The sequence below is a fragment of the Mandrillus leucophaeus genome, unplaced genomic scaffold (assembly GCF_000951045.1).
Source record: "Mandrillus leucophaeus isolate KB7577 unplaced genomic scaffold, Mleu.le_1.0 Scaffold341, whole genome shotgun sequence".
Classification (NCBI taxonomy): domain Eukaryota; kingdom Metazoa; phylum Chordata; class Mammalia; order Primates; family Cercopithecidae; genus Mandrillus; species Mandrillus leucophaeus.
Genome location: NW_012103599.1, coordinates 368,485 through 384,009, shown reverse-complemented (window position 1 = coordinate 384,009; position 15,525 = coordinate 368,485). Strand labels below are relative to the sequence as shown.

The following is a 15,525-nucleotide window of genomic DNA, read 5'->3' as shown; positions in this document are numbered from 1 at the left end:
CAGTCAACTGAGTGATCTCTTTATGCTCTCAGTGATCTTGAATTCTTTTTATCCTTTTGAGATGTAGTCTTACTCTGTTGCCCAGGTGGAGTGCAGTGGCATGATCTCGGCTCACTGCAACCTCTGCCTCTTGGGTTCAAGTGATCAAGCGATTCTTCTGCCTCAGCCTCCCAAATAGCTGGGATTACAGAAGCCCGCCACTATGCCCAATTAATTTTTTGTATTTTTAGTAGAAATGGGGTTTCATCATGTTGGCCAGGCTGGTCTTGCACTCCTGACCTTGTGATTCGCCCACTTCAGCCTCCCAAAGTGCTGGGATTACAGGCATGAGCCACCGCCTGGCCAATCTTGAATTCTTGACAAAACAATCTGATTTTAATTCCAGGTATGAAAGGCCATTTCCTCAAAGTAAGTCAAAAGTTCCTGCACCATCAATACATACCTTTGACAAATCCTGCAACCTTTGATAATGGTAGTTTTGCCAAGAGCTAGGCACTGATGGAGTACATTGTTTCTTAATTTTTTTCATAATTCTCACTTAATGGTTATAAGACTTCTTATGATAATTAGACACCAGAATGTCATAAAATACGTTCAACCATGCAAGGTAAGTGATCTAAAATATAAATGCTCATTACATACCACACTCTGTATATTGGTTGTAACATTTAAGTTTCATAATAATCTGAATGATAATTACTATGCTTATTATTTTGGGGGGCGGGAGAGGGGATAGGGCCTCCCTCTGTTGCCCAGGCTGGAGTGCAGTGGCGCAATCTCGGCTCACTGCAACCTCTGCTTCCAGGTTCAAGCGATTCTTGTGCCTCAGCCTCCTGACTAGTTGGGACTACAGGTGTAAAACACCACACCCAGCTAATTTTTGTACTTTTAGTAGAGATGGGGTTTCACCATGTTGGCCAGCCTGCTCTTGAACTTCTGACCTCAAGTGATCTGCCCACCTCGGCCTCCCAAAGTGGTGGGATTACAGGGGTGAGCACCTGCGCCCTGCATACTACAGTTATTTTATCAAGTGTCCTTTTTCTCTTCTTCTTCATCAATTTCTTGTTGTTAAATTCAATGGTTATTTTCATGTCTCCAGCCTCTTCAACTTCTTAGCAGCATTCCCCCCTTGACCACTGAAGGTCAGTGACAGCCTTCTTGAAACACCGTTCTCTCATAAACAACATAATCCCCTAATCTCCTGGAAGTGTCCTTATGCTAAAGTGTTCCTTGGTGGCTCATGGGGCAGGTGCTGGGTTTGCTTCTTGTTGCTGTCTACACAGTATTCCTAAGTAAGCTTATGGGCTCCCATGACTTTAAAGACCATTTCGATCAGTGGTTTTGGTTTTCAGATTGTAGTCTCTGGATCAGAAGTGTGATACTGGCATCACCTGGAAACTAATTCTAAATGCAAACGATCAGGTCCAGGCTTAAGGAAACAGAAATGGCCTGGGCTGTGTGTGTGTGTTGGGGGGGGGGGGGGGCGCGCAGGGAATGACCACGACTATCAATTACTGTTTTCATAAGCTTTCTGGAATCTTCTGAGGCACACTGAAGTTTGAAAGCCTTGGATCTAAATTAGTGTTTTTCATAATGCAGGTTGTGACTTGTTTGTTAGTCATAAAATATACTGAGTTGCAACCAATGTTTAAAAACATGAAATAGGATAAAATAAAAAAGAATAAAATTCACACATTATAAAGGTAAGTAATATTTCATAAAACTTTTGTTTCAATTATACATGCATGTTCCTGTGTGTGTTCCTCTATACTGGTTAAGTAAAGTGTATTTTACTGTGGGTCACAGTCTCAGGCTCAAAAAAGCCCTCATCTATACGATGACTATATGAGCCAGATCTTTGCAGTGTGGTTCCTTCTTCATTTAGGTTTCATTTTGGAGACAGAGTCGCACTCTGTCATTTGGCCTGGAATGCAGTGGCATGATTTCGGCTCACTGAAGCTTCTACCTCACAGGCTCAAGCGATCCTCTCACCTCAGCCTTCCAAGTGGGTGGAACTACAGATGCTCACCACCACACCCAGTGAATTTCTTGTAACTTTTGTAGAGATAGGTTTTGCCATATTGCCCAGGTGGTCTTGAACTCAAGTGATCCCCCTGCCTTAGCCTCCCAAAGTGCTGGGATCACAGGCGTGAGCCACGGTACCCAGCCTATTTGGGCCTTTCTTAACCATTCCACTTAATAACGTCTTCTCCAATGCACTTATTCTCATGCTACCATGTTTTGTTTTTATTTTTTATTTTTGTTTTAAAATTTATTTTTAACATAATTTTTAAATTTTATTATTTTATTTCATTCAGAGACCTTATCACTATTTAAACTATCAGATTGTTTATAATCTTTCTCCCTACCAGAATCTAAGCTAATGAGAGCAATGGCCATGTTCCCTTCCATATTCTCAACACCTATAACAGTGTCTCCCCACCCATAACATCCAACTCAATAAACACTTCTTATCTGAATAAACTTTATAATTAAGTAACTAGTAAAGCCAGCTCTTAACATGTTTTAGACTAGTGTGTGATGGCTCACGCCTATAATCCCAGCACTTTGGGAAGGATAGTATGAGCCCAGGAGTCTGAGACCAGCTGGGCAAAATAGCAAGATTCCATCTCTACAAAAAAATTAAAATATTAGGCTGAGCGTGGTAGCTCACGCCCATAATCCCAGCACTTTGGGAGGTCAAAGTGGGTGGATCACCTGAGGTCAGGAGTTTGAGACCACCCTGACCAACATGGAGAAGAAACCCTGTCTCCAATAAAAATACAAAATTAGTGGTGGCACATTCCTATAATCCTGGCTACTCGGGAGGCTGAGGCAGGAGAATCGCTTGAACCTGGGAGGCTGAGGATGCAGTGAGCCGAGATGGTGCTACTGCACTCCAGCCTGGGCAACAAGAGTGAAACTCTGTCTCCAAAAACAAAAAAAAAAAAAAAAAAAATTAGCCAGGCCTGGTGGCACACACTTGTGGTACCAGCTACTTGGGAAACTGAGGTTTCAGTGAGCCATGATTGTGCCACTGCACTCCAGTCTGGGTGACAGAGCAAGACCCCATCTCGAAAAACCCCCAAAAACCAAGTGTATCTCATCCCTGGATCTCTCTAATAAAATCAGCACTTCCCTGTATGCTGACAGCTTACATTGCAGCCATCTGCTGCAGAATCATGGTCCTTGGGAAAGTTACAGAGCCATACTTTCATCACTGTAAAAACAAAGGCTTAGTCTTCGGACAAGAATCTGATAAAACAGCAACCCAAAATACTTTTAGTTTAGAACAGATGAGCAGAGTGTTCATTTAATATGAGTCAAGGAACAAAGAAAAACCCATGGGATCTATTTCAAAAGGAAATACTGGAAGGCCAGAGGCTTCAGGTTCACGTGCATTTCAAATGTGAATTTATCTAACAAATACCTCCATACAGTTCAAACTCTTCTGGAGAAGGTTAACAGTAAATTTAATAGGGTATAAAATGGGGATGGTATACTGGGAAGGAAAAAAATTAGGAAGCAAAATGAATGAAGAGAAAAGTAATATACACAGCCAAAATAGGTCTGCTGGAGAATCTATGAAATGTATAATATTATAGCTCAAGAATGGCTGAATATTAGAAGTCTTTTTCTGCATTTGAAGTAAATTAGTGTCCTTCTTGACCCCACTGCTGCCGTGTATATGTGCCTGTGCAAATGAGCTTGTAACTTTGGGGAGGACACTGCTGATTCTGCCTATTTTAGGCATAGAAGTGATATTTAAGAGAGAACCCCAAATCACTCTGTACCTTTTTTTTTTTTTTAAGAGACGGGGTTTCATCACGTTGGTCAGGCTAGTCTTGAACTCCTGACCTCACGTAAGCTGTCTGCCTCAGCCTCCCAAAGTGCTGGAATTACAGGCGTGAGCCACTGTGCCCAGCTCTACCTATTTCTGCAATCATAATGAGTTTTAAGTAACAGCAAGTGTCGATCATGTTACAGGTTCTGGAGTAAGAGTACATGGGTTTGAACCCCATTTCTACTATTTGTTAGCTGTCTAACTTTAGACACATTCTTTAATTTCTCTGAGCTTTTATTTGTATAATTAGAACCTCACAAAATTAGTATGTTGACTGAGTTAATAACACACATAAAGGCTTTAAAACAATGACTGGTACATGGTAAACCAGAGCATTTAGTAGGTATCACATTGCCTGTACTAAGCTCTTCAAAAGCTTTTTCTCCTCTAATTGTTGCAACAATACTAGGAGGCAGGTTATAAGATATTCGCTCACCCCCACATAGATAAGCAAGTGTGAACCATGCAGAAGTTAAATAACTTGTCCAAAAACTCACAACTAGCAAGTAATGGAACTAGGATTAGAACATAATCTTAGGTGCACACCTCAACAAATACTGGCCTTCTAGGAAACCAGAATGTATGGAGTAATCAACAACTCAGCTCCATTCTGTGGCAGTTGCCCTGATATCTATATCAGAACAAGGAAATATATTACACATGTGTACATACATATCAACTTTATATACCATGTGTAGCTCTCCAAAAAGAGACTGAGAACTAAAGCCCACAGTACACTTATCACACTTTGTTCCCATGCCTTTGCATTATCCCTTCCACGGTGGTGGTTCAATCAAGACAAAAGGAGCGATGTGTTACTCATTCCATCGCAGACTCACTTAACACTGTTACTAAAAAGCAGATGGTATTCAAAAACGATTTATTGAATGCATGAAGAAAATGACACTAGAAAGGGCTTTATAAAATTGCAAAGTACAATTCAAGTTTTTATAACACCAACTTAATTATTATAAATTACATTTATTTTATATTTTATTTCTATTTATATATTTGTTACTTATTAAGAAAAATATAAATAATTATTATAACCATAATAGGAGCTATAATACTTATCAAAGACTCACTATGTGGCAGGCTAAAGGCTTTATTGCTTTATTTTAATCCTCATTACAACCCTATGAAGTAGGTATCATTATTGCATCCTTTTTATAGAAGAGGGCATATTTAAGGTCACACTCTAGGAACTGCTAGAGTAAGAATTTTGACTCAATTTTGATATTGAATTCCTTTTCTATATTGTAGAAGGGAAAACATTCTGTTAAGGAAGCATATGTTTCACATACCATAAAATTCACCAATTTACAATGTATAAGTCAGTGATTTTAGTATATTCACAAACTGTGTAACCATCACCACTATCTAATCTTAGAACATTTCATCACCTCCAAAAGAAATTTGGTATACATTAGCAATAGTATACACTATACAGACATAAAAGAAATGCAAATTATTTTAAGTAAAGCCACAGTTACATATATGTATGAATGGATATTTGATTCATCTAATGCAAAAGAAAATCGTGAGATGAATTTTAAAGGGCAAAATACAAGTTGGTGGGCCTTCTGTGATTCTGCATTAGCAACATCACTTTGAGTAAGGCAAGTAATCAACAACTGAAATCTACATCCAACCCAGATAATTATGGGTCAACTTCTAATTTCAAAGACTAGGGACATTTTTGTATTCACAACCAAACAATAAGATTAGAAGGAAACATAGGAAAAATAGTGTACAATATAGCTTCCTTCAATATTCCCTTTCTCAGTGTCAAAGGGAAAAGCTGAGGAAATGACGCCACAAAAGCTTCAAAGGTATAGATTTGCTTTTTCAGCATACGTTCATGCACATTTTTGAAGAACTCACAGCCATATATTTGATAATTTACAACAGTCATTAAAACATAATTTAGTAAGTTCTGCATCTACCCTAAATAGTGAAAAGGCACTCACGGTGGGTAAAGGCATCTTCTTCTTCATTTTCATCACTGTCATCAGACCGAGCTTTATAAGGAGGAGGGAGTTTCATCGGCGGTGGGGCAGTTCCTTGCCTCTGAAGATGCAAAATTTGAGAGAAGGGTTAAATGCTGTGTTTGTACAATGCTCTTCTTTCAACGACAAAAAGCATAAAAAGACAGTCTGGAAATATTTAGACCATACCCAACTTCATTCGTATCATGAGGATTGTAAAACAAACACAATGTATTCTTTTATGTTTATGTTATAATATAAAAGTGACTCTGTGATATAAACACACTAATGCAGAAAAATAGGAATTTAAAAGCAAGTTTTTAAGACTGTTAGCTACCTAAAAGAATGCATTCCTTTCTCTAGTGAGAAAATCAGTTATTTGTATTTTATTTACATTGTGGAAGTTTAATTTTGTTATTAACCAGAAAATTCAAGTGAAAGACATTTCTAAAATAAATGTAAAAGTAAAAACTATCCATTGTATTAATTCTACAATGATTTAAACTTTTTCTTCAATTGTAGAAGTTACAGATTTTACTCTTTAAAAGACACGTGACAGACCAAGATTTTCTAACTGAAAATGTATTCATCTATAATTTATAGATGGTCAACATACACTTCAACATTTTCAAAAAGAGATATCTTCATGGTGAATAATTATATCTGCATAAATATTCATTCAATTCACATATGAAATGATACAGCACATCAATATTTGGTTCATATACACAATTAAAGTAGAATTAAACTCTAGGATCAAATTACCTTCACAGAATGAAGACATTTTCTTGAACGATGGGAAAAATAAAACATGCCAAACTCAACGGTGAGACTCAAGCTGCTAAAAAGAATGGAGCCGATATACCCAAGCACTTCACAAAAACCAAAATAACTGGATTATGCTACAGGATTTCAATAAAGTACATTCAATTATGCTTTATATGACAAAACCACTAATGGCAGGATACACTTCAGTAAGTGGCCAATGAGTGGTCCATTACAGAAAGCAGGCATGTAATAAATTCCTCCAAAATAGAAAACACTATTTGAGAGTCATAAAGGAAAGCACACACCCTTATTTACTTAAGATAATATCGAACCAAAGCAGAAACTATATACACTTGTAGAAAATGCAAAAATCTATAAAATGCAAGAGTGATGACGGAAGATGCCAAATACAAAATGCCTCTTAGGCAAGAGGAGAATCCAGAAATGTGATCACTTTGTCTCTTTGATTGTTTTAAGTTGAAAAAAACTTAAAACTGAGTGAAATGAAGAGTAAAGGCAAATGAACTCTTTTCAGTAAACCTTTTCCTCAGAACCAGGATATTCTATATCAAAGACAATACTCAGAACAAAGACAGCCAGGTTTTAAAATAATATTCAGATGAATTTCTCTTTAATGGAATTTTTTATGTCTAAGGCAAAATTGTACAACTGATTTATTTAATTAGCTTCTACTGATATTCTTGAAAAAGAATACAGAATAAGCATTTCCTGGTCTCCTTATAATCTGAATGTGGATTGCCAGATACTGCACATGAGAGAAGGTTGTGTACAGGGCCAGGCTCTCCCCAGGTGTGGCAAAGGCAGCCGGAGCAAGGGATGTACAACCAGACCAAGTGATTGTGACCTTCAGGAGGGTAAAGCACAAAACAGACTCTGTGGTATCCTCAACTCTGAAAACAGTCCTGGGGACACAGTAGGCCTCCCTGAACGATTTGCTGAATGACTAAACAACTGGTTGTCACTCGTGCTGTTTGGGTTCCCTGACGTATTATTAACCTTAGAAAAATGTCAGAGATGCAAATAATTCTTGCTCAATATCATTGCATATTAATTGTGTCTGGTAGAGATGCAAATGATTTTAGTCCTGTAGAAAAGACCACTTCAAAGGTTACAGTTTTATTGCCCTGTAAGACATTAACCAGTTTTTTATCTAAATCGGAATCTTAAGCATTCTTTCTTTTAGCACTCTCTTCAATAGCACTTCACTCTCTTCAATTCTCTCTGCACCAGGCTTACCATCCTATTGGTTCTCTCATTAATGAGTTAAATAAATACCTGGCACCTGCACATTTTGCATAATTTTCAGTCATGTTTTTATTTTTTTCTTAAATTATGCTTTGAACAGTTTTGGAGGTCCCACAGAGATGCTCAAGCAGACTCACCTACCAGAACCAATTAAATTGTGATGCCTCAGAGATGCAATTCATGAGCTGTTTAAGCCCATTTACATGATTTTTTGGCACCCACAGTTAATTCCAAGTGGCAACAGAACTTTGCTTTTTTGAGAGTTTCTCTGATTTTTATTTCCAGTTCTATGATTTTGTTTCTGATATGAGACCAAGTTTGGTTCTGATACGTACTTGTAATTCCTCACTGATAGTAGAAATAAATGAAATTGGGTTTTATGGTCTGACCATTTAGAGTTATTTGCTGGGATGAGAATCTATAATATATTGATTCTATAAAGATCTATTCTCAATTGGTTGAGAGACAACAGAGAATGCATTGTTTAGTCTTTTTGTGTGCCTGTCTGTCTTTTTGTACAAGACCATGTCCTGGGTCCACTGGAAAGAACAGCTCTTGGACAAAAAACCAGTGGGGTTTTGCATTCCTGTGTCTACATTCGACATATGGCTATAGCTGCAGGACAGAAGCTGAACACATTCTGTGTATCTGCACTGGAGAAAGAAAAGTCCTTACCTTTCATTTTGAGTGTGAAATATTTTCCTACCTTCAGAGCATATTAATAAATTAGATGTAAATTTCTCAAAATAAAGAATCTCTTTCTGATTGCTTATAGAAATGAGCATTATTTAAATGTAATAGTCCCAGAGTTTCCAGAAAGTAATAGTTGACTAAAATTACATTACTTTAAATGTACAAGGCTTTTAATAATAATTTTAAGAATCTCTTTTTCACAAAAACCACAAACTCAGAATCATCTTTATGTAAGAATCCAAATTCACATAATCAAAGTTCATAACCTCTTGAAGAAAGAAAATATATGAAATAACACTGAAGACAACCTTAGAAAATAGCCAAGAGTTTTTAGGAACTTTCAGTTAATACTAGTATTTCTTTTTTGTTTTGAGACAGAGTCTCACTCTGTCACCCAGGCTAGAGTGCAGTGGTGCCATCTCGGCTCACTGCAACTTCCATCTCCCAAGTTCAAGCAATTCTCCTGCCTCAGCCTCCCAAGTAGCTGGGATTACAAGCTTGTACCACTACACCTGGCTAATTTTTATATTTCTAGAAGAGATGGGGTTTCACCATGTTGGTCAGGCTGGTCTTGAACTCCTGACAAACGATCTTCCCGCCTTGGCCTCCCAAAGTGCTGGGATTACAGGCGTGAGCCACTGTGCCTGGCCAATACTAGCGTTTCTATGAATCCTGATTGCCTATTCTTTCACTCTACATAATGCAAAACAGATCAAAAAACAGTAAACTGAGGCAAACTAGAATAAAACTAGAGACTTATGCAAGATCTGCTCATTGGTTTTTTGTTTGTTTAGTTTTTAGTCACTCTCTGTTTTTAAAGTGAATGATCTCAAACCAAACCTAGACCTCAGTTAGAAATGAGTTTCAGGTGATTTGTATTGTCAATGATTCTTGAGACCATGTCTTGCTTTTATACTAAGGAGAAAATAAGATACACAAAAAAACTTCTAGTGATAATAATTTTTAAAGAGAGAGATTAGTCACCTGGCTTCCTAACCTTGAAAAGAGTATGCTCTCAAAGCATGCTGGGCACATTTTTATTTTCATACTAATTACATTCTCTTTATTTCACTCCACGTGGCACCCTGATCTGAATGCCTCTTATGGTGAAGGCGCCTTGTCATTCCAGAATGTAGTAAAATGCTTGGCATCTAAGATGCAATTTCAGAGAAAAGTAATACAGTAAAAAGAGCATTCAGCAACCACTAAAAGACCATCCTGTAATGAAGATGTAGATTCTGATATGATTTCTCCTGTTGCCACATTAATGCAGTGGCTAGGTGTTTTTCTTTGTGACAAATAACTCAGTTGATTTTTGGTATTACAGGTTCCTACTGGGGTTTTTACTGAATGCAAATACCCTTGCCATGCATTGAAATTCAACTGGTTTAATGGAGCAGTCCAAAGTTGATAAGAATCACACACATACTTTTTTCTTTCCTGGGATCTTATGTGGAATTTTCCTGAACCGATTACATTATCTTGTTCCCAGATGTGGCTGGAGTAGCAACCAGTTCATTCACCTACGTGGTGTTCATTGTCTGTGTCCCCACGGAGTGTTACCTTATATGTTTCCTTTTTGATGTTATATCCCCAGATTGCTGCACAGTAACCGGTTGACTATAGGTAACCAATAAACACTTGATGAATGTTCACATCTTTGCATCAACATATGAATTGACAAAATTCCAGCAATAGGGTAGATTAGGTATCCTGAAGAACCCTTCTTAACCACATAAAAATTACAGATTAAAGTTTAAACAGTGCTTTTGTGACATGTGACTAAAGTCAGAAACAACTATAAATCCCAAATCAGGAGGTCCAGTGGAGCACTGGAAGGTGACACTTGCCTGGAGGGCATCTGCCAACCCTTGGAAACCTAAAGCCAGAGATCTGATTTGATTTTAGGATTCTTTATTCATTCAAGAAATATATATGACGCCAGGCAGTGTTCCGGGCAATAGAGGTAGAGTAATAATCCAACAGATGAGGTCCCTGCCCTCATGGAGCTTAAATTCCAGTCCCTTCCAAATGTCATATTTTGTGGGTTTCCATGTCTTGTCCCCAAATTACTTTAAAGTAGCAGTTACTGGCCAGGCATGGTGGCTCACATCTATAATTCCAGCCCTTTGGGAGGCCAAGGCGGGCAGATCACCTGATGTCAGGACTTCCAGACCAGCCTGGCCAACATGGTGAAGCCCCACCTTTACTAAAACAATACAAAAATTAGCCAGGTGTGGTGGTGTGCACCTGTAGTGCCAGCTATTCAGGAGGCTGAGGCAGGAGATTTGCTTGAACCTGGGGGGTGGAGGTTGCAGTGAGCTGAGATTGCACTGCTGCACTCCAACCTGGGTGACAGAGTGAGACTCCATTTTGAAAAAAAATTTAAAAATAAAGTAGCAGTTACTGATTCTATCCTGTTTGCCTTGCCCCACTAGAAACGCAAGCTGCAAGATGGTAGGAATATTTTTTGTTTGTCTTTAACAGCTTTAATTCAATATATTGAAGTATAATTGACATGTACAAAACTGCACACATTTAAAGGATACAATTTGAATCCATTACCACAATCAAGATAGTCAACATAACCATCATCCCTAAAAATCTGTTCATGTCTTTTCTAAATCCCTCCTTCCCACCTCTTCCCCTGACACCCCATCCCCAAGGAACCACTGATCTGTTTTCTCTCACTACAGATTGTATTGTCTTGACTTTTATATAATCATCCAGTATCTACACATTTTTATCTAATGAGAGATAAGGATTTAATGAGTCCCAAGTGCCCCCTTGAGGCCAAGCAAGGTGGGAAGTTAGACTAAAAATATCACCCTCCCAAATTCCTATCCCTGAAAATAAAGGCTTGTTCCTCTAAAAGATTGACAAAGAATCCCGCAACTAATTACCTGCAATCTGTAGGGAAAAAGAAACACCTCTGCAAGCAATAACCACCATCTTCTGGAATCTTATATATTACCTATGCTTATTAATAGGTGTCCCCCCAAAAAACCCACAACAGCCTGATCATATAACATGTGCTACTGCTAATCTGAATATAATCTTTGTGATTAAAATCTGAACTCAAAGACAGTGGCCAATCAGGTTAAACAGACAATCCTTTAATTTGGTAAACAACCTAATGACACTTTTCCTCATCTTTTGCAAAAACCCTTTCCTTAAATCCTCAAGGAGTCAGTGTCTTGATTGGCCCCCATGTACATATGTGTAATTAAAGTTGTCCCATGGGTTCAATTCAGTTAGGGCTTTTTTCCTAATGGGGTGAAATCTGTAGTAGATAAAGGTTTAAAAAAGTAAACAAGCCAAAATATTGATCACAGAAGATTTATTTCCTGGCCTTGGTCTTAGCTTGAGGTGGAAGAGAAAAAGAAAAAGAGGAAAAAGGTGCACCTTAAGAATTCCATACAAGTTTAGATTCACTAAAGTTAAAGACCTGACTTCGTTTTATGTGTGTGGCTTAACAAATTCCAACCCAACATACCAGGCAAATACAAGAAGAAAGTCAACATGGTTTCAGTGATAGTGGGTATCTTAGTCTGTTTTCATGCTGTTAATAAAGACATACCCAAGACTGGGAAGAAAAAGAGGTTTAATGGACTTACATTTCCATGAGGCAGGAGAGATCTCACTATCATGAGAGTAGCACAGGAAAGACCCATCCCCATGATTCAATTATCTCCCACCAGGTCCCTTCCACAACACGTGAGAATTCAAGATGAGATTTGGGTGGGGAGACAGCCAAACCATATCAGTGAGTGAAATAGATGTTTAAGGTATTACTAAACGCTGCCACATATTAATAAAAGGGCCAATTCCGCCAGGATGATATAAAAATTTTAAACTTGGATGCACTTTAATAGCTATCCTTTTTAATCACGAATATAACATTCATAATAACTACGTACTAGGCCATTAAAAACAAATCTCAACCAACGTCAAAGAATTAATATTACATAAACAACAATCTCTGATTATAGCTAAATTAGAACATAAGAACAAAAAGATATTTAAAAATATTCACGTGGAAACTTCAGAATATATTTCTAAATACATTTTGGGTCAAAGAGAAATCACATTGGAGCTTAAAACAAAAACAAAACAAACAAAAAACCCTTAGTACCAAAAAACAGAAATTCAATTTAAAATCTTAGAATGTAGTAAACAGGAACTTAGCAAAATTTAGGCTAGGGGCAATGGCTCAAACCTGTAACCCCGGCACTTTGGGATGCTGAGGTAGGCAGATTGCTTTAGCCCAGGAGTTTGAGATCAGCCTGGGCAACATGGCAAAACCTCATCTCTAAAAAAAATACAAAAAATTAGCTGGGCGTGGTGGTGTGTGTCAGTGGTCTCAGCTACCTGGAAGGCTCAGATGGGAGGACTACTGGCAGTGAGGTTGCAGTGAGCCATGATTACCCCACTGCACTCCATCCTGGGAAACAGAGTAAGGCTGTGTCTTCAAAAAAAAAAAAAAGAAAGAAAAAGAAAGAAAAAATTTATAACCTTAATTATTTTAGACAAGAAAGAAAGAAAATTAATAATCTCCACATTTAACTAAAGATTATTAAGGAGTGAAAAAGGGGAATGAATCCAAACAAAGAAGCAAGGCAATATAAAGATGAGAACAAAATTAATTAAGCAGAAAAAAGATATAACAGATAAGATGAACACACTTCAAAAGGTAATTCTTCAGAAAAAAAATTAAATGAAAAATTACTTTCAAGATTAATCAAGAAAAAGATATAGCAAATAATTACCAATTTTAATTTTTATAATTTATTTTATTTTTCATTATTGTTTGTTTTATTTTTCACTTTTAAAAAAATTTTTTGAGACAGGATTTTGCCCTGTCCCCTAGGCTAGAGTGCAATCATGTGACCACGGCTCACTGCGGCCTTCCCTGGCTCAAGCGATCCTCCCACCTCAGCCTCCCAAGTAGCTGGGACTACAGGTGCACACCACCACACCCAGCTAATATTTTATATTTTGTAGAGACAGGGTCTTGCCAGGTTGCCCAGGCTGGTCTTGGAACTTCTGAGCTAAAGCAATCCTCCTACTTAGACCTCCTAAAGTGCTGGAATTACAGGCATGAGCTACCAGGCCTGGCCATAATTCAGAATGAAAAAGAACCACTATGAATGGAGCAGAGATGATTAAAGTTAAGAGAAATGGTTGAGCGTGGTGGCTCAGGCCTGTAATCCTAGCACTGAGAGGCTGAGGTGTGCAGACTGCCTGAACTCAAGAGTTCAAGACCAGTCTGGGCAACACGGTAAGACCCGTCTCTACTAAAAAAATATATAAAAATTCAGCCAGGCATAGTGGCACACGCCTGTAATTCCAGCTACTTGGGAGGCTGAGGCACAAGAATCACTTGAATCTAGGAGGTGGAAGTTGCAGTGAGCTGAGGTCGCATCATTTCACTCCAGCCTGGGTGACAGAGCGAGACTGTTTCCAAAAAAAAAAAAGAATACACAAACAAGTTTATGCCAACAAATGTAAAAACTTAGGTGATATTAATATTCCTAGAAGAGTCAATGACCAAAAATGACTCTAGAAGAAATAGAAAATCAGAATGATTCAATAACTATTAAAGAACTAAATCAGTATTTTAAATTTTTCCCACATAGAAAACACAGGCCCACAATGGCTTCATAGGGTAGCTTGACTAAAGACTGAAGGAACTGATAATTTCTTTTATTTATTTATTTATTTATTTATTTATTTATTTTTTGAGACAGAGTCTCGCTCTGTCGCCCAGGCTGGAGTGCAGTGGCGCCATCTTGGCTCACTGCAACCTCCACCTCCCGGGTTCAAGGGATTCTCGTGCCTTGGCCTCTGGAGTAGCTGGGATTACAGGTGCATGCCACCACACCCAGCTAATTTTTGTATGTTTAATAGAGATGGGGTTTCACCATGTTGGTCAGGCTGGTCTTGAACTCCTGACCTTGTGATCTGCCCACCTTGGCTTCCCAAAGTGCTAGGATTACAGGCATGAGCCACTGTGCCCGGCTGATAATTTCTTTTTTTATACAAACTCTCAGAGAACTTAAAAGAATACATGCTCCTACTAATCATTTTAGTAGTTTACCATAACCAAAGCCAGATTGGACAGTATATAAATGAAAATTTCTAGGCAAATCTCACTCATGACCACGGATGGAAAAATCCTAAAAGAAATACCAGCAATGGGCCCAAAAAAAAAAAAAATGACCAAATAAATTACATTCCAGTAAGTCAAGATTGGTTCAACATTCTGAAATCTATTAATAGAATTTACTACATTAAGGGATTCAAGGAGAAAAAAATTTATACATGCACACACTTCTTTCACTAGAGATTAGTAATACATCTGATTAAATTCAATGCCCATGCCATTCATGGTAAAAATTCTTAGCAAAGCAGGAATGAAAGAGAGTATTTCCTTAACCTGACTGAAGCCACCTTTGCAAAACTTATTAACAGTGAGAAAACTATTGCAGTGAAAGAGATCTGACCTAACCAACTCCATCTTGCCTTTAACCTCCAATACCTTGGCCTTGTTCATCCTTGTGCATAGGCCAAGCTGACAATAGGAGGAATATGGTTTATAGTTAAACTTTGGAACAAAGATGGCAATAGCTCTTTTCCAAAACAAACCCCTTACTTGCCTGGGGACCAACATCTTTGCAAAACCAACAAATTAGCCACAAGATTAGAAATTACGGTTTAGGAGTCATGCAGTCAGAAGCCACAAGATTCCTAACCTCCTCAGTTGCTTCCATGTATAATGTTACTATTATAAAAACTAGTATTTAAGGTATTTTCCAGACTCTGCATTCTGATGGATCAGCCAACGTACCCAGACTGGTAAGTTTATCTGGTCTTCTGCCTCGCCTCCCCCAAGGAACTGACTCAGCGCAAGAGGACAGTTTTGGACTCCCTATGATTTCATCACCAACCAAACTAATCAGCATT

At 38.1% G+C, this 15,525-nt stretch overlaps 1 protein-coding gene across 1 annotated transcript in view; it reads right to left on the bottom strand.

Annotated features, from left to right (window-relative positions):
- The window catches only part of INADL (InaD-like (Drosophila)), a 475,627-nt gene that overhangs the window by 267,227 nt on the left and 192,875 nt on the right, over positions 1-15,525 (bottom strand). The window contains 1 exon segment of the mRNA XM_011988948.1: positions 5,815-5,914. Coding sequence (XP_011844338.1) covers positions 5,815-5,914 — 100 coding nt within the window.